Below are 25,916 nucleotides of genomic sequence, written 5' to 3'. Positions count from 1 at the left end.
AAATGCCCTTGGTGCTAAATTTTCCATCAGCGTCATTAACTCTTGTGCATTTTGGCCTCTGTGGTTCAGTCTTATAAAGCCTGCATGATAATGTGCCCTCGTTTTAGTGAGCACTTCCAGGAAGGCAATTCTTGTAGAGTTATCAACTGCTCATCAAATATTCAGTAGTATTTTGAGGCTCCATTATGACCTAATGTAATGATGTTTACTTCGGAGATTTTTTATCTGCTATTTGTCCATCATAGAAAACAGGATAGAAGAACACTGTTCAGGCTGTGAGAGTGATTTTCTGTCTTTTTTTTTTAAATTATTTTTAGCTCAGGTCTGGAAGGCGTTTACCAGTGTGCAGCACTGAAAATAGGCAAATGGCACCTTCTGACATGATCCCAAGTGTGTCAGTCTCCATCCCACTTCAAACACTCACCCACGCTGCTGACACTCAGCCAGCGGGGGAGGCGATCCCTGAACATGAAAGTGGATGAAGCACAATTAACAAATAAGAGAAGTGAAATTCAGACAGCAACAACTCACTCTCCAGGTTGTTCTGTGATTGGCAGGAACCTGCTGGATAAACGAGTGTGGTCTGACACTCCTCCTCTGCTTTCACTCATCTGAGTGCGTGGACTTCAGCTACGAGAGAAAACTCACCTGCTGTGAAGATGGGTGTATCACAAACTTCCCCAGGCATTTCTAACACTTAACCACCCAAAGAGATTTTTTTTGGAATAGAGGAAGAACTCTCTACACAATGGCTGTTTATCTGACAAAATGGCTGGTGAAGTACATTTATTGTCTCGCCTTGGCCAGCGTTTAACAGCATTTTGGCTGGCCTTTGCTGAGCAGACCACGTTGATTTATTTTTCATTCCTGCCATACTGTACTGGTGTCATTCAGGGTGTTCCCAGGCTCCAGTTTTGAGCTGCAATCAAAAGTATCTCTGGAGCCTCAGATCAAAATGATATCACACTGTTTGGAGGATGTCATTTCATTCTGAGATGGGACTCCTATCATCATCTTGTTGGCTTTGTCCTGGTGGTTACGGAGACTGTCCTTTCACTGCTGTAGGATCAATAGGACAGTCAACATACTGACTCCCATCCTGCTCCTGTATTCTGACTTCTGCTGAAATGCATTAGGGGCACATACAAAGAAGTACATTCCTACCAATACTCACTTTAGTAAAATAACTGAAATGCAACAGCAGCTCGTCTTGTACTTGTTGTTGACATTATTATGATCTGTGATCTGTCACAAATTGCGGACCTGCTAGTCACAAACAACACACTGAGCAGTTCAACAAGCGTTCTACTTTGTGTATGAAAGATCTGACCAGATGGCAGATAGCCATTGCCAGAGGCGCTTTCAATCCCGTCATTGTATCTCAAAGCCGTTGCCCAGTGATCTATAGCTGCTGCTCGGCCACAGTGAGTGTGTTTTTAATGGCTTATTCACTGAGTCAATCATGTTCAGTCATGAGAACATGACTCCCCGAGTGTGAGTGCTCTCTTACTGTATGTGTTAGAGAGAGGGAGCGAGTGACAGGACAGGCAGGACGAGAGGAAGTGAGGGAGATAGGGATAGATAGCTGGATGGACGGATGAGCTCAGTGAGAAGCATAAGGAGGGCTTGTTCTCGTCACAAAGGAACTGGCCGTAGGCTGGAGGAAATGCCAGTTACAAACACGACTGATGTCGGCAGATCCCAATGAATCAACAAGCTAAGAATCTTTCCAAACCACAGGCTATGTAGCCTCATCTACAGAGGATGGTTAATATTTCAATAACAATTTTCTGTATTCGAATGATTTACTTCCAGAACATGTCAATGAAATGTGGAAAGATCTACCTTTATTAAAATGTTTTCCTGTCGTAGACAAAGTCTACAAACTATACTGGTGTTTATTGTCTTTTTAGTGACCAATTTGTACAACTTTCATTTTTGTATTTTGTGAGAATGGGTATTTGTACTGTATGTGAAATATTTAAGTTATTTTGTTACAAGATAAACCACTTACCAAATTTAATTAACATTTCCCACAAGATTGTATTTTTTAAATGCTATTCATTCCAGTCAAGAATGTAAAGGAGGTAGACAAAAAACTGTCAACACTCAAGGGCAATGCAATATTACCCTGAAGTAACTCTAAAGTATTTAAATCTTCAGGGCACATACTTCGACAACGGTGGGTTACATAAACTTGGACGCAAACAGATGCCCCACCCCCATATACAGGCTTGTTATTTATCTTTTGCGTAATTTCAACTTCTGATCGCTGTTTCTCTCCTCAGTTTCTCGTGATTTCTGAGACTTTCTTTTACATATTTTTCCATTTGTTTTGCCTGAACAATATGGGCAAAGATTTTGGCCCCATGTCTGTTGCTATCTTATATTATTTGGAAAACTTACATAAAGGTGTTGATTGTCAGATGCTTTATGGCTGGCTAATAGGTATCCAAATTAATTTCATATGAGCTAAATTTGTAACAGTGTATAACAGTGATTTGGTCAATTTCCTTTGATTATGAAATGTTGACATTATTTTGTCTATTGCCTGCAAGTGGCCTATGAGGAAAATTATTTTGTCAGTTTTAAGTGTATATTCTGTTAGTATTTGTGAACAATAAATAAAATATATAAAGGTTCATGTTATTGTTAGAAAAACGGAGGAAAAATAAATGCCTGAATGTTTCCTTGACTTCCCATTTGGAAGGAATACAAGAGCAGCAAACAGTTCAACTTCTGAAAGACATGCAGACTTGATAAAATGCCTCCACTCTCGGGTTTTTGACTCATAGGGATCTTAGAACTGAACAAAAATCATATGTTCATGCAGAACATTGTCAGGTCATCTACTCAGGCCTCCCTGACTTCTGATCTAATTTCATAGAGGCACAGATTCGCTGACAGAGGATTTTTTTCATCACAATGGTTATTGATTGCACAAATAATAATGGCATTAATGAAACGTTATGGTGATTACATTTCAAATAATAAAACTGTATTTGTGGTTGTCATGCATCACAAGGAGCAATGCTTTTCAGCTGAATTTGGTATACTTAACTCCACTGTTTTTATTTGACGTGAATATGCTGTACTCTTACTAAAACAAAACTTAAGACATGGATCTGTATAACTATTCAAAAGCACTCAACATGGGGAAATCGTCATTATTAAACACCTAACTAAATGATAACCATTATAATTAATATGGCCTATTGCTTTTGTTTTTTTGTTGTTCCTTCACCATAACTTTTCAAAAGATTGTGCTTTTACTCTATATAGAAACATCCGCCGGAAGCACTCAGACTTTTGTTTTGGAAAGCCGCTACACAGCGGTCGCCATTATTCTTCCTGGCTTGACGTTAGGGAGAAAGACGGTTAAATACTTTTTAACATTATATTTCCTGGTAAACTGCAACACTGTCATCCTATTGCGGCGTAGTCGGTTGATTAACTCATAAATTAGCGACACATCCTGAGCAAAGAATGGGGAAACGGTCTGATACTACAGGTAAGTTGCTAAGCTAACGTTAGCAAGCTAACAGCAGCTGCCGCCGAGAACGTTGGTCAGAAAATAAGATGCAACATGTGCCATCTGTGGCAGTAACCTGACTGCTTGCTCTTTAATCGCTGGTCGGCATGCATGTAGCTAAGTCTGTTCGGCTATTTTGGGGCTAAATATGGTAGTTAGTGAGCTAATTAGGTTTAGCGAGGACTGACCAAGGCTGTTTAATTTCGAATGAAATCATCCGTCTTCCGGATGCACTGATCGGCCGTGGCATTTTGTAATATTAAGTGTGATAACTCCCCTAAGCAAAGCTCTACTGCCTGCTCCAGCTGCTTAAAGTTTGACTTTAACTCGGCTGCATTTTGGCGCTCATTCTCTTCACGACTGCACACGCACACGCAAACGTGCACAACACGCTTTCAAACCCTCGGCAGCGATCGAACCGTGTCTTTAGCACTGCACCGCCCCCTACCCCCTGAAACCAGATTTTGCTGTTGGCGTAAACACACAAACCAATTATCACAACGCTGATAAGAGGGGAAGATTTACATTGTACCGGTTACCTTTTATTGTGTGGACAAGCTTGTACTGAAACACAAACACAGGAGACAACACAAAGCACACATCGTATAAATATATAAAAGACTATTGAACAAATGTACCGATTCAATAACCGATCCATAAATCTATCAAAGATCTGTTGATGTAAGAGTTGGCCAGTTTCTCCACACAAAAAGACCCTGCTGGGTTTTTCATACAGATCATGCTGGTATTACTGTTACAGGCTAACTTACTGTAAGTCATAGTGCTCAAGTACTTGAAAGACTCAACCATTTCTAACATTATTGGCGGGGTTGCCGAGTGTGGTGTTCTGATGCCTAAAATCACCACACATACTTGGTTTAAAAATGTGTTAACTAGTGCCAACTTATAAATGTAACCGTTTCCAAACTCCCTTTGACTTCTTGTTCTTAACAGGTGTTGGAGGCGCCCTTCCCCTTGCCTCCCTTCGCTTACTGGCCTCCCCTCTGCAGCTGACATATTCGTACATATGGCAAATCATACGGCAGCGAAACGTGAAGCAGTATGGGAAAGTGGAGGAGTTTGTGACCATGGTGACGCAAACGGTTCCTGAGCTCATGAGTTTCAAGCAGACTGCCCAGCTCATCCTGGGGTTGAGAGCAAGGGTGAGTTTCATCTGTCGTGTGCACACAGCCAATAATATAATGTACTTTATGTAAGCAACAGATAGCAAAACAGTGCATCCGACTGGATGGAGATTAAACCCATCAGTGATCCACACTTGCAAATGTCGAGGCTCGGTGTCACTCTCAGCCGGTGAGGTTGTGTGCTCTCCAGGCTTCTAAACTGGCATTCGTTCCTCCAGATTTCTTTCTTAAGGTTACTGAACATCAAAGTGGATGCTCACACCACACCATGCTGATGAAACTCCATATGCTTCGTATTACAAATCACACACATCAAGAACAAAAAGAGCATTTGACCTTACGGCTTTACTCCCTCTCTCCTAGAATGAAATTGAAGACCTCATTTGTTTTGCGGAATGAGTTGATATTGTGTTTGAGAAAAAAAGAAAGAGATTATTTACAAAAACATTGCAGTGTGTGATCTTGTACTATATATCCCAGCAGTTACACTCTTTTTTTGCTAGTTTTTGACATTTCTGATGAGGATAATCTGTGTCTTGTACTGTAGATCATTTTGGAATTGCTTCACAAGGAGGGGCCACCAGATTCTCGAGCAATTCAGACTCTCATAAACAAGTTGAAGGTCTCTGCATCTTCAGGGGTAAGAATTCAAACTTTTTATTCCTGAGAAACATAAAACAGTTGTACCAGTTTTGAGTGTTTATGACAGATTCAAATCTAGAATTAAATCTGACTTTTAGTATTTCCTGTGTTACAGAAGGACTCAGAAGTGGAGAAATCTCAAACAAACTTCATGGTGCTGGTCCAGAATCTGCTTAAAAACCCTACTGAAAGGAAGCGCTTCTTCCAGGTATCCCCATCCATCTTAATGTGTTATTAGACGGTCATGGGTGTTCATCACACAAAGCCATTCATTCCACACTTGCAGCTCATTTAAATGTGGTAATAGATGCTTTGTGGCTGTACTTGAATATGACAACCTTGTGCTGCTTCTAACGTCGTCAGCATAGTCTATTTCACAGCACAACACACATCTGGTCAGATTTCACAATCGCTCCACTGTCTGCCAGTAGAAATAGAAAAATATGTAAATGAGGAGAACTATACAGAGAATTCAGCTGCATTAAAACACAGTGCATGTGGCGCTAAGACACCTTAATTCATGTTACTCTCATTTTGTGTAAAGTGTTTGGCCCTCATAATTTTAAAGTCACAGTGCTGTTAAACCCCTACACATTTCTCTCTCTGCAGGAGGTGTTCCCTGTTCAGTACGGTACAAAGTTTGACACAGCGCTGCAGGCTCTGACTGCAGGTCTGGTGTGCAAGCTTGAGCAGCTTCTTCCTGTTCCCAATCTGTCCCAGGTATGCGCGTGTACTGTCACTGGGTGTTTGACTCTGGGGGCAGTCACATCAGGGTGGACTGCTGGCTGGAAACAGGAACTACAGCATCTTTCCTCCAGGCCCCACGGGTGCTTTGTAGTTGATCTTAATTGACATGCCAAAACAAAAACAGGATATTACTATAATTACTGTAATTATTTAACACACTTTATAATATCTGGGCACATTTTTAAAGTGTCTGCAAAGACTCATTAAATTCCAGACTTCTCTTGACATTTCTGATCTTTTTTGGAATGTAGCATCAAACCAATTTCTACAATTTATATGTAGGCTAAATAGATTAAGTATGCTAAATAAATTAAACCAAAGTAAGAATTCAAAGTAAAGTCTCTTTGAGACTGGACCTCTTCCAGACATTTTAAGGCCTTGAAAACTGTATTTAATATAGTTTACAGACTATAGTTAAAGCTATTTTTAGACCTTTCAGGAACTGGATTCAGGATTTCATTTTGGATATATTACACATAGGTTAGCTGTTACACAAAGCCTTATAAAACAGCAGGTGAAAGCTTTCTGAAGTGATACCATGTACATTCATTTTATACAAAGATATTTGATGTTGGACGATGGAAAGAGAAACATACAATACAACAAACAATCAAAACTGCACTGCAAATGTATTAATTTACTTCCATTTCTCGCCTCACAACTTCAGCTCGGTGCCATGATCTCAACCGAGCCCACTGTCCTGGAGGCGTGTGGAGGCTTTATCCCCGACCCCGGGGACCTGAAGACGCTTCTCCTACACCAGCAGGCCAAAGGACTGCTTGGTGTTAAAGGTATATTTTAAGTGGTTTTGTATAAAGATATGATGAAATAAAGAAAAAAAGAGATGCTTCCCTAGTAATAAAATTATATATATATATATCAGCCTATACCAAAAGTCTTTTGTGCTAACAAGGTAGACAAGACAGTAGACAGATGCACAGGTGGTTAAACTTGTTGAAAACTGTAAATCATTAAATACAGTCAAGAAGACATTTTACAAAGCCCTTTCTTTTTGTGCAGCTACCATCTCGTCATCAGTGGGCGACTGCGTACTCTCTTCACTCGCCTTCCGGCCCAAACTAGTAGAACCACCACCACCACCACCACCACCACCAGAACCACCAAAACGATTAGAGGACACCGTCATCGAAAGAAGCCCAGCCTCCCTCAGTGACACTGAAGACTTAGGAGTGATGTCAGATGACTCCGACAGCCCAGCGAACCCTGCTGCTAGACAACAGCGAAGAGGGCGATGCAGTGATAAAATGGGTGATGGCGGTGCTGCAAAAGAAACGAGTGTCACAACAACAGCTCAGAGGGAAAATGTGGTGCAGGAGAAGAGTTCCACACAGGAACAGTCTGCTACGACTCTACAAAGCAGAGGAGAAGATGAAGCACCAGAAATACTTGAGAAACCAGAAGCACAGCAACTGCCCTTGAAATCAATCCCTTTCAGGGTAGTTCAAGTGCCGATCAAACCTACCTCCACCTTACCGAATGCAGGCAGTGCAGCAACTAAAGATGGCCAAAAGCCCCACACTCAACGAGTCACATTGCATCAGTGGGTGTCACAGATTGCCACTAACTCGCTCTCACTCCCAGCCTTGCCACCTCTTCCTCCGGCCAGTCTCAGTGCAGGAGACGACACGAAGCCAAGCATGAGAAGAAAAAAGCAAATTAGGCCTCCAGCCGACAGATTTACTTGCAGTGTGTGCGATAAGAGCTTCCCTTATCAGTCCAAGCTAATGGACCATGAGCGCATTCATACAGGAGAAAAGCCTTTCATGTGCACAGCATGCAACAAAAGTTTCCGAACACAGGCGTTCCTCAACAACCACCTGAAGACCCACAGCACGACGCGTCCTTATGCCTGTGGACAATGCGGCAAGTGTTTCACCAAACTGCAGAGCTTGACAAAACACATGCTCGCCCACAGCGGCCAAAAGCCCTTCTACTGCAACATCTGCAACAAGGGCTTCACGCAGTCCACCTACTTCAAAAGACACATGGAGTGCCACACGAGCCAGATGACTTTCCCCTGCAAGCACTGCAACAAAAGCTTCCCAACGGCTTTCAAGCTGTCAAACCACGAGCGCTGGCACACCAGAGATCGTCCTCACATGTGTGAGCGTTGTGGGAAGAGATTCCTCGTCCCCAGCTTGCTGAAGAGACACATGGGCTACCACATTGGTGATCGCCAGTATCTCTGCTCTCAGTGCGGAAAGACCTTCGTCTATTTGTCTGACCTGAAGAGGCACCAGCAAGACCACGTGCCCAAAGCTAAGATCCCGTGCCCGGTCTGCCAAAAGAAGTTCTCCAGTAAGTACTGCCTGAGGGTTCACCTGAGGATCCACACCAGAGAGAGACCCTACCGATGCTCCATATGTGACAAGAGCTTCACTCAGGTCGGGAATCTGAAGGTTCACATCAGGTTACACACCAACGAGCGACCCTTCAGCTGCGACGTGTGCGGGAAAACCTACAAGCTTGCATCCCATCTGAACGTCCACAAAAGGACTCATACGTGCAAGAAGCCCTGGACGTGTGACACGTGCGGGAAGGGATTCTCTGTCCCCGGCCTTCTGAAGAAGCACGAGCAGATACATACGAGGGACGCTAATCCTGACTTCTCAGGTAAACGGAGGCACAGGGGTAAGCATAAGAAGCACTCCATCAAGAGGAAATATGATGAGGAAGACGAGGGCAGTGATGATTATTAATCAAAGAAACATATTTTGTATTAAATAGCTCTGATCAGGGCTGATGCTGATCACTGAAGCAATGAAAATAGGCTTGTCCAGAAGGCCACCACATAAGTGAACCCTTGAACCATGTAATTTTCAAAGTTTGACTTGTTTCCTTGTGGTGGTGATCACCATCAACATGATGGTTTGGGTAGTGAAAACACATGTTGAATGATGTAATGATAATTTTTTTTCTGATCATTGAATTTAAAGACTACCAATCCCAGTTATAATGGGTATTAGCCGGCTCCAAATCATCCAGCTGGAGCATCTCTACTAATAAAGTCCATCGTTTTACTATGCTGTTCGTCATATAATTAGGTGATCTGACAAAATTAGTTAAGGTAGTGTTAAGCTATCACATTTTGAGAACAGTAAGAAGGCAACAGAGCATTTTGATAATTTTTTTGGTATATTGTGGAGTTGTTAATTGTTGATAATCATTTTCTTTACAATGAGTGATGGGTTTTGAAAGTTGAAGCAAAAAAATTTTCCAAACGTCATGCTTTTAAAGAGGCTACCTTAGTATAGCAAACATTTAAGACATTGACATCATGTAAACAAAAGTATTTCAATGCATGTGACTGTAGATGATTTGTCTGCTGTGTAATAAAATGTTGTATTGTCACTAGGAAACATTTAACTTTGTTACGGTATCCTTGTGGATATTGTAGTGATTCAAAACTACTTTCACCACACGCTTTTATATGTAACCCTGAAGTGTACACATTACAACTCTGCTTTTGTTTTAGATTGAAAATAGGCTGGTTTATGTTTGTTAGGATTTCACTTTTTTTCCAGCAGTAGATGCAGTTTTATTGCTCTATCTGTGTTGAATTAACACAAGAAAACATTGAGAATTTCAATTTAGGTTGAGCAAAAGAATCATTTAACCATATGCAATTGTGTGATGAGATTGTGCTGTGAATCTTATCTTTCCTTTACTTATCCTATTGTAAGCAGCCTTGTATATAAACTACAAAGTAATGTACCTGTTCTCAGTATTTTTTGTTTTTGATGTTCTACAGAAAAAATAAATACTCTAAGCAAAGAAATGTTTTCTAACGGTTTGTTTTTTATGGGACTTAAAAATGGGTTTATTTTTAGTCAACAGTGGTGTAGAAAACATTCTGACCCTTTAACTCAAGTGGAGATAGCAGTACTGCCAAGTCCTATATTGAAGTTTGTAAGTAATATTAGAAATCACGTAAAAGTGCTTGTAATGAGGAAAGTGGATTATTGGTGTCATTAATATGTAAGCAGCATCTTGTAGTTGGACGAGCTGGAGCTCATTTTTATGTAACTATTTTATACTATTGGGTAGTTAAATTTATTATAATTTATCGTACTTTATAAGCTCAACTTATGTTTGTATAAATCTTAAATTTTCAAGTACAGCTGTCAAATGTAGTGGAGAAAAGAGCACAACGCTAGTTCCTCCTGAATTTTAGAGAACTACAAGTAAGCAGCATGAAATGGAAATACTCAAGAAGCTAAAATTTGTGCTTAAGTACAGTACTTGAATAATTGTACTTAATGTTACGCATTAGATTACACAGCGTCACCGGTAGCCAGTCAAGATAACAGATGTGGTCAAAGGTGCCACACGCTAAGAAACCGCGAAAATATAAAGCGTGAACGTGGGCTCGACCTTTTCCTTGTTTGTGACTTAACAGTAACGAAGTGTTGACAAATGTCGTGCCGATAGCTTTCGTCCATTAGTAGGGGACATGCAGGACCAGTTCGGCGTATAATGGCACATTTCCACAGGCCAGATATAGTACGCTTTGGCCCCACTACGCGAACCAAACTGTTTCTATCATCATTCTGGCTCGTCCTCACGGTTCCGGGTAGGAACCAGCCGTCTCCGCCCTCATCCGAGCCTTATCTAAGCAACGGCCATCTGATTGGCTCAGATGGCGTGACGTCATGAAAGCGAGATGCGGAAGAGGCGCCATTTTGAAAAAATGTCAAAACATTCCACATCCTCCATGTCTTGAAAGTTGCTCTCATTTGAAGAACAAGTAGGACAGAAAAGACAATGGAGCCACTGGTGAACTGGTCTCACGAAGAAACTCAGGCGCTTATCGCCGTGTGGTCAGAGGAGAAAATTCAGCGTGAGCTGGAGGAATCATTTAGAAATGAGAAAGTATACCGGGAAGTGTCACGTAGACTGGCCGCCATGGGAATGGGTCGCTCGGCGAAGCAGTGCAGAGAGAAGATAAAGAAGCTTAAACAAGAATACAGGAAAATTAAAACACACAGTGAGAGAAGTGGGGCCTTTGGAAAGACTTTCAGGTGGTATGAGGCTATGAACACTATCATGAGTGAAAGGCCAGCTGCGACAAATGACACAGAACAGTCACCCGCCGTGATACTTGAAGTCATGATTTCAGATGCGGAAACAGGTAAGTGGTCTTTGTTGTTCTGATAGGAAAAAAATCATATTTAGTTTATTTTCATGGTTTTCCAGTAAGAATAAGGTCATCTTAGTTTAATGTTTCAACAGGGTTTTTTGCAAGTATGTCAGGAGCCACGTACAAACATTACTGTCAACCAGTTGCAGTTGTTTGCATTTACCTGCAGTTTACTGGCATGTAAACACAAACAGTAGGTTTAAAAACTGTACAATGAGTCTCGTCATGTTTTAATCACATACCCAGTAAAAACACCATTCCCACTCATCAGGGTGTCTAATGTTGATGTGTTAACTTATAAAAACACAAGATAATTGAATTCAAAATAATGCTGATAGGACTGGCTTCTTAAAAAGTATGTATGCAATAATATTATAGATAATGTTATTGCATGTGTTGAGGCACACAGCCTGGTATATTAGTGTTAGTAAGGAAAATCAGTGCATATGGAACGTTACCCACTACGATGGACATTCCTGGAGGCTTCAGCAACACTAACTTACCCTGCCCTACACGAGCTCCAGCACCCGCAGAAAACCCACAAGGCCCAGGGGCCTGCTCCATTCCGCCGGCAGATGTTGACGGTCCCTCCACAAGCACCACAGTGACCTCCACCGCAATGCAAGCGCCAGTCAAAGGCAAGTAGTCGACAAGCTTACGGAATTTAATTTTAGGATAAGAAATAAATATATTTAGCTCATACTGTCTTTTATAAGTTGCCTTATTATACAACAAATTTTATACCACTAGTTCTTTAATAATTCCTATGTGACAGAAAAAATAGTTTTATTAATTGGTAGTACCTCATTCTAAAACACTGGCCTTTCATGTTGAGTGCTGGTTTGTTTTGAAGTAATAATTAGGACTAAACAAGAAGAGTCAGAAGCATGTTACTCGACAATGACTTGAATGTTATAGTTCTCTCAAAAGGACCTTAATAAAGTCTTTAAATAAATATAGTATGAGTCAAATTAGATTAATTGGCCAGACACTAAATGCTATGCAGAATAAGTGTACTAAACTGGTAGTACAACACAATATTTAATTGTGAATTTGCTGCATTAAAGGTTAAATGCATTCCGTTCTTCAAATGTACATAGTTTATCCACTTTCATGACTTGATAAATTACGATCTTTTGCTTTCACAGATACTCCCTTGTGCTGTTGGTCAACTAAAGAGGTCCAAGCATTGTTGACACTTTGGGCAAATCCAGCTGTTCAAGAAGAGCTTCTCCTCAACGTAAGGAATAATAAAGTTTACGCTCGCCTCAGCGCCAAACTGGCATCACTTGGATTCAACAAAGCCCCAAAGAAGTGCAGGGAGAAAATAAAAAAACTGAAGCAGGAGTACAAGAGAATCAAAAATGCTCAACACAGGGGTGGAAGCAACATCACCCGTACAAGTTTATGGTTTACCATTATGGATGACGTCCTCAATTCCCAGGCTGCAGCAGCAAAACGTTCGAGAACAACAGAGCCGTCCTCCACAGGGTCCTCCCTGCCCACTCAGTCACAGTCTGTCCTAGATGTGGACACCGATGGTAAGTGGAAATTAAAACTAGAAACCAACTAACCAACCAAACCAACTATGTAGGTTTAGCATCTGTTACTGTCTGATTGTTTCTATTGTATACATTTTTTCATTTATGCAATTTCAAAAATTCTACAGCAGGTGCTGCTAGAGGATATGTCAGCTGCAATCTCGAGGAAGTTAAAGACTTGGTGTTTCCTTGGATAAGCAGTGCAGTGCAGGAACAGCTTCTTTCCATGTACAAGAGGGGGAAACCAACCTCATCCCCAAGCTCATGTTATTTATTGGGCCATAATATACAGTAGAGAAAAACATCAGCGTGAATGACAATATCTGATTGAGATAAAATACGAGATAGATTGTTGTATATTGATTGTTTTATATACTTCTGCTAGACCAGAGAAGCCTTACAGGCCACGGTATTGGTGATTTTAACCTGTGAGTTATCTCACTGATAATTCCTGTGTTTGAACCTGGAAGTCATTACAGACTGAGTTAACCTCGTATGGTAAATTCACATTGATTACAATGAGCTAGAATGCAGCTCCTCTGGTGAATGTGAGTGTTGAAGGGCCAGGTCACTTTTGCAAAATCGTTTTGAATGGCGGTGAAGAGAGGAGAATTGACCTGGTAAAACAAAGGTTCAGTCATGTTTGATGAATGAAGAGCCCTGTAATGAGTCATAGTCTGCATTAAATATCAATATTTGGACACTATATTTTAAAATTCAGTGTGATTTATTTTATATGTACTTTCACAGGTGAAAGCCAGTGGTTGCCTGATGAAGTCCAAGTGCTGATGACCCTCTGGGCACAACCAAACATTCAGAAACTGCTTCTCACCACAGCAGCAAACAATCAAGTCTTCACGTACCTCAGCAATGAGCTCGCCTTGGTTGGGTTTAAAAAGAAGCCGCAGCAGTGCAATCTTAAAGTGAATAACCTTAAAGATGAATACAGAAAACTCAAGGAATTGGAACCACACAGGGACGTTAAAAGTGGCTGGTTTGCTATTTTAGATCGGGTCCTTGGCCTTGATGGAGAGGCTTCTACAGTGGTGGATTCATCTGCAGTGCTCTCACAACCCAAATCACCAGAAGATGAGCATGTGAATGGTATGTTGTTTAAAACTGCGTGACAAAAGGTCTATCGGCAACTTTAAAAGCTGTTACTGTATTAATTTGGTTATGTTGCTTTCAACAGACATGTTGCGGGCTGTTTGGACATCTGATGAAGTTAAAGTGTTGCTCACCCGATGGGCAGAGGAGAGCGTCCAGGAGCAGCTTAGATCAACTCAGAGGAATGAGAGAGTTTTTGCTCAGCTAAGCTCGGAGCTTGCAACTCAGGGTTTCGATAAGACCACCAGCCAATGCAGGTCGAAGATAAGACTGCTGAAACAAAAGTACAAAAGGATTAAGGGACAGAAGGTCTCTAAAAAGCAAAAGAGCAGATGGTTTGCCATTATGGATAAAGTCCTTGGTGTTCACAAGCCAGAAGCTGAGACTAAACAAGCAGCAAAAGCCATGGATTCAGCCCCTGCATCACTTCAAAAATCACAGCATGAGCTCTCTGAAACAGTTGAAGACTTGGGTAAAATAAGAATTTGTTTTTGCACTGTGGCTTGCAACCTACTGAATCTCGAACTAACTGAATTATCCTGCAGTAGTAAACAACACATTTTATTCCAGACAAGCCCAACAGGATTTCACAATCTTTTTTTGCCATGTTTGCAGCCAAGATTGCTAAATTTGCAACAGCTTTTCTGTGAAATTGTGGTGCAGTATGTGATCTTCTTGGTTTTAATTTGCAATAAAGTGTTTACAAATCTAAATGTTGCAAGGAAAAAATATGTACCCATATAGGTAACAGTGATCTTCAAATGTTTCAGTGCAGCTGGTGTTCTTTAGGTAACTATATTTATATGGGGGAAAATGGATGAAAACAATTATAAAAAATACTGATTTTAATTATTTAAATTAAAGCTTCTAACATGCTCATGGAAGAACACCCATTTGCACTTTGCCAACTGATATGAGCACACATATAACAGTCAGTAGATGATAGTCTGTGCAGACAACCAGCCTGGAGGTTGAAGTACTTAAGGGTACTTTAGGGACTTTTTTTCCCTAAATTCGGCCTGTCAGGTAGGGTGTTCCTCCTAGCCGGAGAACAGCTTCCAACATGCTCCATTAATAAAATGGTTAGATTCATGTAGGATATGTCATTCGTGGTAAAGTTAAGTTATAAGGTTAGAAATGGTTTATTGCTCTGAATTAGGGTTATTAAATGCAGAAAAAGGGATAACTAGCAATTATTCTTCTTTTTTGCATAAATATTTTTGGAATTAGACAACATTGAAATGTCAAATTTGCCAAAATACATTTACATGCAAGTTAAGTTTGCTTTGCTTTTTAAATGCTGTTATTTCACACTTCCTTATCTCAAATTTCAGGTTGCCACTTGTCCCTCTCGTCATTGTGTTTCCTGGTTCCAACCCTGCGTCTGATGTGTGCCTTTGCCTGGCAGGTGGTCCAGTCTCGTAATGTGGCACATTATGAAAAGGTGGAGGAGCTGGTGAGGTTGGTGACAGAACTGGCTCCAGAGCTGCTGACAGCCAGGGAGAAAGTACAGCTCCCGCTCAGACTAAGGGCAAGTGTAAGAGGCATAGTTTTTTCAGTTTCTTAAATTATTAATTGTATTTTATTTTTATTTTTTTTTAAAATATTTTTTCTTTGATTTATTTTTATGAAATTAAAATTGTTTTTAAGTATCGTTGGAGTGGGTTCCAAATTATAACTAAGCCATATTTAGAGTGCATTTTATTCATGTCCAACAACAAAATAAGAAGACAAGTAATCCTTTTATACAGTCATGTCTTATTATTTAGACCAGAACATAGTCAAATGAATGCAAGCAAAAGATATCATATTGTTATTAAGCGCTCGTAACCGTCTGCTACGCCGTCTGTTTCAGCTTGTGTTGGAGTTGTGTCGAAATGGGAGCACAGCCACCTTGCAGGATATCCAGCCTCACCTGAAGATTATACAAGACCTCTTAATAGGCTCCACCTGTGATCAGGAGGTGAGTCTGCCGGTGTGGTCGAATACTGAGCTGAAAGCAACTCAAAGCTGCATTGAGCTGCTGATTGGCGTGATCAGTATCAGACTGGTCCACGCTCATAAAATCCTTTACAGATTATGACATTTGATTCATTGTAAATATTTCTAAATGGGCCTTTAAAAAGAACATAAATTAAATTAGGTGGCCCTGCTGTTTTCCCCTGAAAAACCCAACTCTTGAATAATTTTAACAAACATATTTTACAAAGAGGAATGCAGAATTTAAAAAAAAAAAAAAAAATCATCACTGGTGTTGCCCAAAGGTCACTGATTTTATTGAGCTTCAAAAGGAAACAAATAACAAAATCAGCATGGTTCCACACACTGATCACTGCTTAGACCTTTTTTCTGACGCCTGTCTGCAAGCAAAGCTGGAATTTGAATGGATCCTGCACCTTTGTATTTCCTTGTTTACCTAATTGTTATCCTCGGCACCTTAGCAAGGCCTTAGCTGCGTGGGGCAGACAATGAACTGGTGCTCTGTCGTTGTCACACGGTAGGACAAGCTCCTCTGTTGTTCTTCGTAGAGGCAGACGGACTGAGGTCAAAGGCAGACTCTTCAAAGTCCAAATTAAGCAGCATTCCTCTTTTAACCCTGTTAGACCTTTAGAGATCAATGAGGACAGCCTCCATGGATCTCCACCTCACTTTGCCCGAGGCAGTGATCATCTCCCCTCTAACACTCAGGGTGGGCCCCATGTTGTTTAGTCTTTATTACTGCACTTAACAGTAGTTCTTTGATTTTTTTTTTTTTTCCTCCCTCCTTTATTCCCTGAGGATTCAAGTCCAGGCAGATTTCCTCTTGATGTTTATTTGATGTTTCCTTGCATCTGCTCCTTAGTGAAAACGCAGGAAGAGACAATATTGTCAAGCCATTTCAGGGAGTTGCACCATTTTTGCAGATCTTAATATCATTAACTGTTATTGAATGTTCAAATTCATGACTCTTGTTTATTAGCTTAGTTTACATGCTCCACAACTGCTTCATGCCTTTATAGTTATAACTGCCTCTGTTGTCAACTATTAAATGAAAACATATATTAAAAAAAACATCAGACTAATTATAATGACATCTCTGTACTTTACGGTGAAGCAATTTGTTGATTTTAATGAAACTTAGAATTAGTGATGCATTTTTGTTGATTGGTTAGAAGGGTCCCTTAATCATTCTTTGGCAACCAACATGTTTATTGCTTATCTGTTTTGTTTCTGACACCAATTTTTAGGAATTGGAGGAGTTGGAAAATTCAAAGTCAAACTTTGTGGAGGTTGTTCAAACTTTGCTCGAGGACCCAGAGGAGAGGACAATGTTTTTCAAGGTCAGATATTCTTAACAAAAGTACCGTAATTAAACTTCGTATCTGATAATGGACTGTTTTATTGTTAGTAATTTATCAGTGTGTTAAAACTTTTGTAAGTTAATTGTAAGATGTAGATACTAACTCAAGTGGCAGAAATGCCACCTTTTGTGAGAGAAGACAGAGTGGATATTTCTTACATAATTTGCAAGGAGACTGAAACCAGCTGTGTGCACGCATGTCTGATGTTTCACCATCCTATTTTCCTCAGGATATCTTTGCTACCCACTATGGCAAACAGTATGAAGCCACATTGCAGGCATTAGTTTGGAAATTCATCACCAGACTGGATAGTCTTTTGCCCATCCCTGATATTAAACAGGTAAGGTATGTTATTAAATATTAAACAGAGCACCTTGGTTTAGATCTAGGTTTCATATAAATATAAGATAAATAAATTTAAGTGGGCTCTGGTCAAAGTAACTGATACTATGCAAGATTCTGAATAAGAAAAAGATCAATCATGTTGTAAAAATATGGTCTTTTGTTGCCTTTGCTGTACTGTACATGTTCATTCTGTGTTTTGCATTTGCTTTTCAGACTGCAGAGTGGCTCAGCACCACCCCCTCTGTCATGGAACAATGTGAACACCTGGTTTTGGAACGAGATCAGCTGAAGGCACTAATGCACTTCCATGAGCAACAGTCAGGAAACACAAAGACGTGTAAGTCATGCTCTGCAGTATTTAAGAACAATATAATAAATCCATCTGCCCTAGGCTGCATAAAACCATCCAGTAATACTTAAGACAAACAAGATGACTATTTCTTTGAACATTTACTGACTTCAAAAGGGACTTTTCTCTTTTTGTTTTTTTTAATGGAAATTTGAGTGCAAGACATACCTGGTGTTTATGTGGTTAAACCTACGGGAATACAACAAAACTGTGTAAGATAGCAGTGTAAGATATTTTCTTTGTTAACAAAATTGGGAATTTTTTTTTGTTTGTTTTTTGTGCATTTTAATGATATGCTGAACAAAAAAAAACAAAAAAAAAGTGAAGAAGAAAGATGGCTATCGTCAATGGGCTTTTTTCTATTTCAAAAAAACAGTATTTGTGACAAATCTAACCTCACACATCCACCTACTGGTTTGTGATAGCACAGTGATGGGATTTTGACATAAAAACCTGATGTGATCTCAGTAAACGTGGCCAAATTTTAAGGCACCGAGTGTTAAAAAATATTAAGAAATGGGCTGAGAATGTGCTGAAAAGCACCGGATTCTATGATGAAATTTGAACAACACAGGTGCAATACCTGTACCCAAAACAGAGATAAGCCCATTGAGTCCTCTATAGTCCGCTATAGTTACGCTAGCTAATATGCAGAGAATTTTTCGGAATATGGGTTTTTTTAAATTAACAAATGTGTCAGTACATTTATTCTCATGTATGCAGATACCTTACAAAATGGAAAGACCCAAATTTTAGTCTTAGCATTACGTGTAAAAAATATCAAAATTTTTCGTGTTTGCAAGTAACTCTGATTTAATTTTTTTTTTTTTTTAATTAACAGGCTACTCTCAAACTCAGAATATGTTTTTGCCAAGACTATTTCTTCCTCCCAAAGCAAACTCAAAGCAACTCACTCAAGGGCAACAGGAAATGTCCACAGGCAATGAAGATGAAGGACAGTTTGATTATAGTGAGGATGAAGAGCCAGTTGAGGAAAACCCAACTGATAATAAAGCAACTCTGGAGGACTGTACCAGAGGAAATGAACAAACCAATGACCTGCCAACTGAAAATGGCTCAAGTATGGCAGCATCCAGTTTTAGGCACCATTGAAAAGAATTGCTTCCCCACGGAATTTCCATGTTTATATGAATTTCTCAATTTGTTTGGATGTCTTTTATAATATTACAAGGATTGAAAGGAATTGAGGGGATTAGTACTTGGAAAAAATCTATAATTTTGACAGGATTTACGTAAACTGAATCTCATCATCTAATCTCTTTCAGATTTAAACAATAATATACCTTTAAGAATGCAGACCTGCTCTCTGCGTCCCTACTCGGACAGCCAGGTGTCAGGCCTTGTGCAGCACATCAGAAAGGAGCATTTGATCCAGGAACCCAGTCCTCTTCCTTCCAAAGAACCTGGGAAAGGCAGCGTTCTTCCGCAAGTCAACACTGAAACATCGACTCTTCAGATGAGGGGCACAACTAATGCTTTTGAGTACTGCGGGAAGGTCTTCCGGGATGTGTCAACACGGAACAGCGACATAAAAACACACACTCTGCCGTTCCACTGCGACAAGTGTGAGAAGAAGTACTCATCCAGGGCGTCCCTGAAGGTGCACCGTCGGATTCACACGGGCGAAACGCCGTATTTGTGTCCACACTGTGGCCGAGGCTTCAGGTCCTCGTATAACCTCGGGTTGCACGTCCGTATACACACAGGAGACCGCCGTTATAAATGTAAAGTTTGCGGAAAGACTTCAATCCAACATCTGGCGAGACACATGCGGATGCACAGAGGTGAAAAGAACTACCTGTGCACAGAGTGTGGGAAGGCTTTTCTCTCCTCCGGGGAGTTAAGGCTACACATGAGGTTTCACACGGGCGAGCGGCCTTACACCTGCAAACACTGTGGGAGAGGTTTCATTGCAAAGTGCCTATTGACAGTTCATATGCGACAACATACAGGAGAGAGTCCTTACAGGTGTTCAATGTGTCCGAAATCCTTTAACACTTTGAGAGCGCAGAAAAGGCACATGGCGATCCACTCAAACAAAAAGTCTTTCCAATGTTTGATGTGCGGTAAAATATTCAGGCAAGAAGACACTTTTAAAATACATGTTCAAACACACAATTTACAGCAGTAGAAAGTGATATCAGCCCTGCTAATATATCCACTAGCTTCTAGTTATCCCTTTTGCAAGGTTTTTTTTTTTTTTTTAACCAGGTTAAAGAGAAAATGCAGTTACTGCATAAAAATACAGTAATTCCATTAATGCATTATTCTCTTAAAACTATACGAAGCTACCATTTCAAATACATGCCAAATTCGCACAGATAATCTTAGGGGTCTGTATACCCTACAAATATTTTAAAAGAACTTGTTGTTTATTACTCACTGAAAGTAATTGTGTCAAATTTAAAAGAAAGTTTTTTTAAAAATTAACAGGGATTATGCAACTTTTTTTTTTTAATTGTACATTGCTCACAGCATTTAAAAGTTAAAATACAATAAAATAATGCAGCAACATCTCTGTATTAGCTACATATATTGCTATTATTTTCATCTGAACTACTTTCTACCAAAGCAAATGAACCACACACAGTCAAAAATAATTATAATCAAGTGTTTATTCAGTTTATATAATTCACGTAATAATACATTTTTTTCCATAAGAACTGTTAAAAATAATTCTCAGACAGAGCAATGAATCCCTATGAAATTATTGTAAGCGTCCAATGACCGTGCCATGTAATGTATGTTTGTGTCCATTTCAGCATCAGTCATTCTTTTCAGCAGCCTCTTCTCAGACAGCCAGACAGCCAGGTGTGATACCAGTAAAACAGTCCCCGTATTGATGAGCATTTTGGCAGTGCGTAAAGGGAACAAGCGGTATCGATGACCGTCCTCCTGGATCTTGTCCCATGGCAGGGGCAGCATGTCAGGAAGGCCCACCAGGGGTTCCCCAACCAGAGCTCTCAGTACTATTGCTAACACAAAGCCAGAACAGGCCCCGTCCTCATTCACCCAGTGGGATAAGAATAAGGTGCAAATCACCTGGGGAGTCATCATTGAATACACGACATCTGCACTGACGATCCAGAACAGGTGAATGGACCTTGATGTCAAGGCAAGGCCTGCTCCCATCATTCCGCACAGGAGGACTTACACCTCAACCACCACAAGAATATTTTTTTCTGAAGCCTGAAATACAAAATAATTTCATAAGCCATCAAGTTATTTTTAATAAACCATGTGGATCACAGTGTTCATTTTTGAGGCTCTAAAATAAAAATGTGACCTGCACTGCAGAATCCAAGTATCTTCAGTTTACAATAATATGAAACAGAAAATCAGAAAATCCTGACATTGAAGAAACAAGAATTAGCAAATGTCTGGCATTTTTACTAATAACATGCATTTTTAGCCATTTAGCCATGTTAGCCACATGCTAACAGCAATTAGGTGAAAGCACTGCTGTGCAAATTACACCTTCATAGACCTGCCAGCAATGGCTGTAGACTCTGAGTCTTATTGCTTAATAAATGACTTAAACGATGAATGGATTACAGGAAAGTGTTACTCACCCATTTGTAGATGATGTTCTTGAAGATATTTCGGCCTAGTTGGGAGGCAGCAGACAGAAGTGCAGAGTCGACTGACGACATCACAGATGCAGCGAGGGCTCCCATACCAACCAGTGAGATGTAGAAAGGGTACAGATGCTGAAGGGCAATTGGCAAGATCCTACCAGCTTTGCCCTCTTCATACGGGCTGGACGAACTGTAGGTGTTCTGGTTCCAATCTGACAGACATTAAGCACATGAAATTAAAACCTGAGTCACAGGATAACGTATGTGTGGGATTTTGTCAGAGATGTTTGATTTGTGTAGAGTAGAATTACAACCAATGATACAATACCATGGCCACAGAGAAAACTCGGTTCTGTTCGGCGGGAGGGTGCGTTATTTTCATATAATTACATTCTGACATCTACTTTTACTAAAGCAATACTTATTCCAACATTGATAGAGATAACAAAGGCAATGAGAAGATAGTTAGGTACTGGTAGATGCGGCCACTGCTCCGATGATGAGTGATGGGATGCCAAGAATTGGGCTTAGTACTGTTCCAACAAAGCAGCAAAGGTGATCTTAGCTTCAGCATCGGTGGCTGTGGACAGGACTCTCTGGTAGAAAGCCTGGTAGCGGATCCCTCCAATGGCTTTGGTGAAGAATAAAGACACGATTACTTAGGAGACTGCAACAGAGTTGGTGAAACGAAGTAGAACCCAATGATAGTAATGATGGTATTTGGTGTCCTTTACCATTAGCAGCGACCTGTATCTTCCAGCTCCAGCTTGCCGATCCATGGCTCCTGGTGCAGCTTGGTTACTGCGGCAACAGTGAAGTTAGCAGAAGAGGGTCTTGTCAGGATAAAAGGCGCACAGAGCCACTGAAATTAGGAGGAAAACAGGATACAGGGTTACAAATAGAGTATATTAGTCCTGCGTAGTATGATGGATAAAAACTAGTGCATCAAAATGCATCGAACTGAAATTTTGAAAACATTTATCTCCTGAGTGAACTGCTATTACAACACCATTATACCATTAAACATAACATCATAGCTGAATGGGAATTCAGCTATGATGTTATTATCATCATTATTATTATTTTACCTGTTATAGTAAAGATGCCGACTGAGGTGTTTAGGTTCCGTCCTCCAACCATTGCAACTTCACCGCGGGTCCCAGTGCATTTCCTCTCCTCATGTGTGGACTTCCTGGATGCCCAGACGCCCGTGCCCAGTACAATCATGTAAAACACTCCTATGGACGGCAGCCCTAGCCAGTTTACTGCCATCTTCAACGTCTGTCGGGATGAGACACAAACAAAAAAAAATTCACATACCCCTGTTCGACAAATTATGTACGGCAAAGCATACATTGCTTGCAGCTTTCAGATTGCACTTTGCAGGTGACTTTTACAGGGTTTGAACCACTTCAAACATGGACCCTGTGGCAAGAGAAAGACAGATGAAATATGTACAGTAAAAGATCATTGTATGTGTTGCAGCTACGGAAAATGGTGGTGATGAAATGTACATAGTTTTAATGTAATTAATGGATAGACAGATTGATTAATCGAAGTGACGTATTCAAATTGCTTGTTTTGGTCGACCAAGAGTTCAACACCCATTCAGATATTCAGTTAATATATAAGAAAACTATGAAAATCAACCAATACTCACATTTGAGAATCTGGAACCAAATAATTATCATTGTTTTTGGTTAGATTATGACTTAAATGATTAAATAATTATCAGAGTAGTCATTTTCTATCATTTGAGTATCGACTTGATCAATCAACTTAACTGTTTCAGCTCTACCATAAACGCATGCTAGCCTCCAACTTAAAGTGAGACTGTGAAACTAGTGACGGAAGAAAAAAACACCGTCTTCCTCTTACAAATGAAATGTTGAACTCACGAGCAATAAAACACACTCTTGCTCAATTAAATAAACTCAGGGGTTTTACTGCTGTGGCCTGATTTGGTCTGGTATGACCAAATGTCTTATAGTTACTACTTGTTTACTGATATACTGTATGTATACTGTATATACATACAAAGATACAGTAAACCACAGTCATTTATTTGATCATAGGCAACATATCTAATGGGACGTGATGACATTACTGAAAATTTCTTGCAGCCAAGTAGGAATGCCACAAAAGTTCCAACCAATGGCAGCTGCTCTGTACTAAATTTGCATGGATGTGGTGGCTATGTGTCTGTCACTTTCTTTTGGTGTTTCTCTGCCCCCTCGTGGACAAATGTTGATTATCGCAGCTTTACGTTGGGGTCTGTAACGCAGCGAATGCCAGTGCAGTGCAGCCAGGACCTGGAGTTATAGACTCTTTGTATTTAGTATTGCTCAGGAGCAATGTATGCAACTGAACAGTTTCAGACAGACATGGGCTGCGTCCTCATGGCCACCCCCCCCCCTTCTTAAACCCTGTCTCCCACTATAGCACCCTAATCTTCGCCGTCTCAATGCCTTCCAGTTTTCCCAGAAGCCTTGCTGATAATGGAGACGACCGATGTAGTTAAGGTCCCCGTGGAATCTCAATGACAACAGACATTCCTAACTGTTCGGCTATCAGACAAGCATCAGGTGTTGATCATTTGCCTGCAGCTGTAAAATACCAGGCTCTTTAATTTAATTTTTTTGGCCAGAAGTAGAGTCAAACAAGTTTTCTACCTCAAACTTAACATGTTTAAGGCCTACCCTGCTTCATCTTGTCAGCCAAGCTCTGTCACAGATGGGACAAAGTCATCGTTTTGCAAGTCCTGAGTCAAGTCCGAATTCCAAGTCCTTCATTTTTAGGTTCGATTCTTAACAAGTCACCAAATTCAATGCCACCCTGAATTTTAGAACAGAGTAACAGTTCGTAGACTAAATTTACGAAATTTGTATTTATTGAGTTACATAAACTTTCTATCATTTGAAAACAAATTGATCAGGTAGGCTTTGGTATCTTATTCCTGTGACATAGTTACATCATTTTTGTCATATTGTTTGTTTTGCTTTTGCTTTGCTTGTTTGTTTCTTGACCACAGCAGCAGAGTTGGTAAACACTTTGAAATACAGCCCGTGATTTACCGTATGATTTTGTTGTATGAATCGGGTTCTAATAAAATAGTTACCAGTTTCCCACTGATACTTAAGTGTATGTACAGTGGAGGAAAACAAGACTATGCTGAGCAAGAGATTAACAACTGAGCATTTTAGCGGAAAAGAGAAATGAATTATACTCAAGTATTTTTGAGAATATAAGTATGTGTGCTATAATATAATGTGTTGCTGTTTTCCCCTTTTTACTCTTTACTTACCCAGTAAGGTTGTTAACACCATTTATTTATTTGTTTAGTTTTGATAAACTTAAGTGTCTTTAATGGCCGCTGGTTTTCATTGACAAATGCGCCATTCCCTCCTGCTCGCACATGATTGGCTGCTGTCAGTTGATTTCAAATATTCTCTGATGTCAAGAAAATGAGGAGTTGATTTGCTGTGCAGTTTTTAATTTTTTTCGAATTAGTTGCCTCTGCACATTGAAGAAAAAGAGCATCATTCTATGCCAGCATGTCAAAGAGCTGCCCCCAAAAAAAGTGGAACACCTGAAATTTTATATGTAAGGGTCTCAATATCTGTCAGGGCTGATAACTGATGTTGCCTTATCAGATCGTCATAATTTCTATTAGAACAGACACGATTAATATATAAAGTATAAAAATAAAGTCGTTTTCTATGATCCTGCTGCTATGACTCAATCATTTCCTAATGGACTGCAACTAATTCCTAGACCACCAAATACGGTAAATCTGATATTCTGCTATGGTACAGTCCTGGTTGAAATTATTGGCACTCTTGAATTTTTAAGCACAGAATTTAGAATACCTCCAGAAATAAATGGAAATTAACCAAGTTTGTATGATCAGAATATTTAATGAAATGTCAATAAGTTAATGAAAAACAACAAAACAGTTTTCCATGTAGGGAAATAAAAAAATACATACATAAAATGTACGCTTGATACAATTATTGGCACCCTTTTGATTCATTTAAATTAGTTCCTCAAACAAAATAAAAAAATAAATAAGACACACCTGTGCTTAATTGTCAGCGTTCACATGACCTGATTTAACCAATGAATGACGGTTTAACTGCATGACCTGATTGTTTCCAGTTTCTTTTTCACAATCGCGAAGACAAGAGAGCTGTCTGAGAGCTTCTGAAATGCTGTTATCTAACAGTTCATAAATGTTATCGAGAAGTTCCACAGTCATAAAACTGATAAGACGCCTCCAGGACGTGGTGCTAAGAAGAAACTCGATGAGAGAAGTCTGCGAAGGATAATGCGGATTTTTGGAAAAAACACCACACAAGACAGCTGAAGAGCCTCAGGCCTATCTGGAGCAATCTGGAGTGGTGGTTT

The 25,916-nt window shown here is 40.0% G+C and overlaps 2 protein-coding genes across 6 annotated transcripts; both read left to right on the top strand.

The window, feature by feature from the left end:
• Window positions 1–3,320: 3,320 nt before the first annotated feature.
• Window positions 3,321–9,851, top strand: si:dkey-14d8.1 (zinc finger protein 184). The gene is made up of 7 exons (XM_040153553.1): window positions 3,321–3,511; window positions 4,487–4,695; window positions 5,225–5,317; window positions 5,435–5,527; window positions 5,929–6,039; window positions 6,734–6,857; window positions 7,087–9,851. The coding sequence occupies exons 1-7, from the start codon at window positions 3,487–3,489 to the stop codon at window positions 8,784–8,786; spliced, it is 2,355 nt and encodes a 784-aa protein (XP_040009487.1). The 5' UTR covers window positions 3,321–3,486; the 3' UTR covers window positions 8,787–9,851.
• A 900-nt stretch (window positions 9,852–10,751) lies between these two features.
• LOC120802417 (zinc finger and SCAN domain-containing protein 12-like) lies at window positions 10,752–21,246 on the top strand. Of its 5 annotated transcripts, XM_040150222.1 has the most exons (14): window positions 10,752–11,218; window positions 11,746–11,865; window positions 12,376–12,467; window positions 12,672–12,768; window positions 13,519–13,872; window positions 13,961–14,347; window positions 15,210–15,412; window positions 15,731–15,838; window positions 17,103–17,195; window positions 17,446–17,556; window positions 17,775–17,898; window positions 18,752–18,991; window positions 19,197–20,010; window positions 20,694–21,244. In XM_040150222.1, the coding sequence occupies exons 1-14, from the start codon at window positions 10,852–10,854 to the stop codon at window positions 20,746–20,748; spliced, it is 3,165 nt and encodes a 1,054-aa protein (XP_040006156.1). In that variant the 5' UTR covers window positions 10,752–10,851; the 3' UTR covers window positions 20,749–21,244. The 5 variants fall into 5 exon arrangements, with proteins under 5 accessions (XP_040006156.1, XP_040006146.1, XP_040006137.1 ...); XM_040150212.1 differs by having other exon boundaries at window positions 11,752–11,865; window positions 12,376–12,768; window positions 20,694–21,243; XM_040150203.1 differs by having other exon boundaries at window positions 12,376–12,768; window positions 20,694–21,242.
• Window positions 21,247–25,916: the final 4,670 nt, after the last annotated feature.

This window comes from Xiphias gladius, chromosome 2 (genome assembly GCF_016859285.1).
Source record: "Xiphias gladius isolate SHS-SW01 ecotype Sanya breed wild chromosome 2, ASM1685928v1, whole genome shotgun sequence".
Lineage (NCBI taxonomy): Eukaryota > Metazoa > Chordata > Actinopteri > Istiophoriformes > Xiphiidae > Xiphias > Xiphias gladius.
Note: the sequence above shows the minus strand (reverse complement) of the source record. Positions and strands in the feature narration are given on the sequence as shown.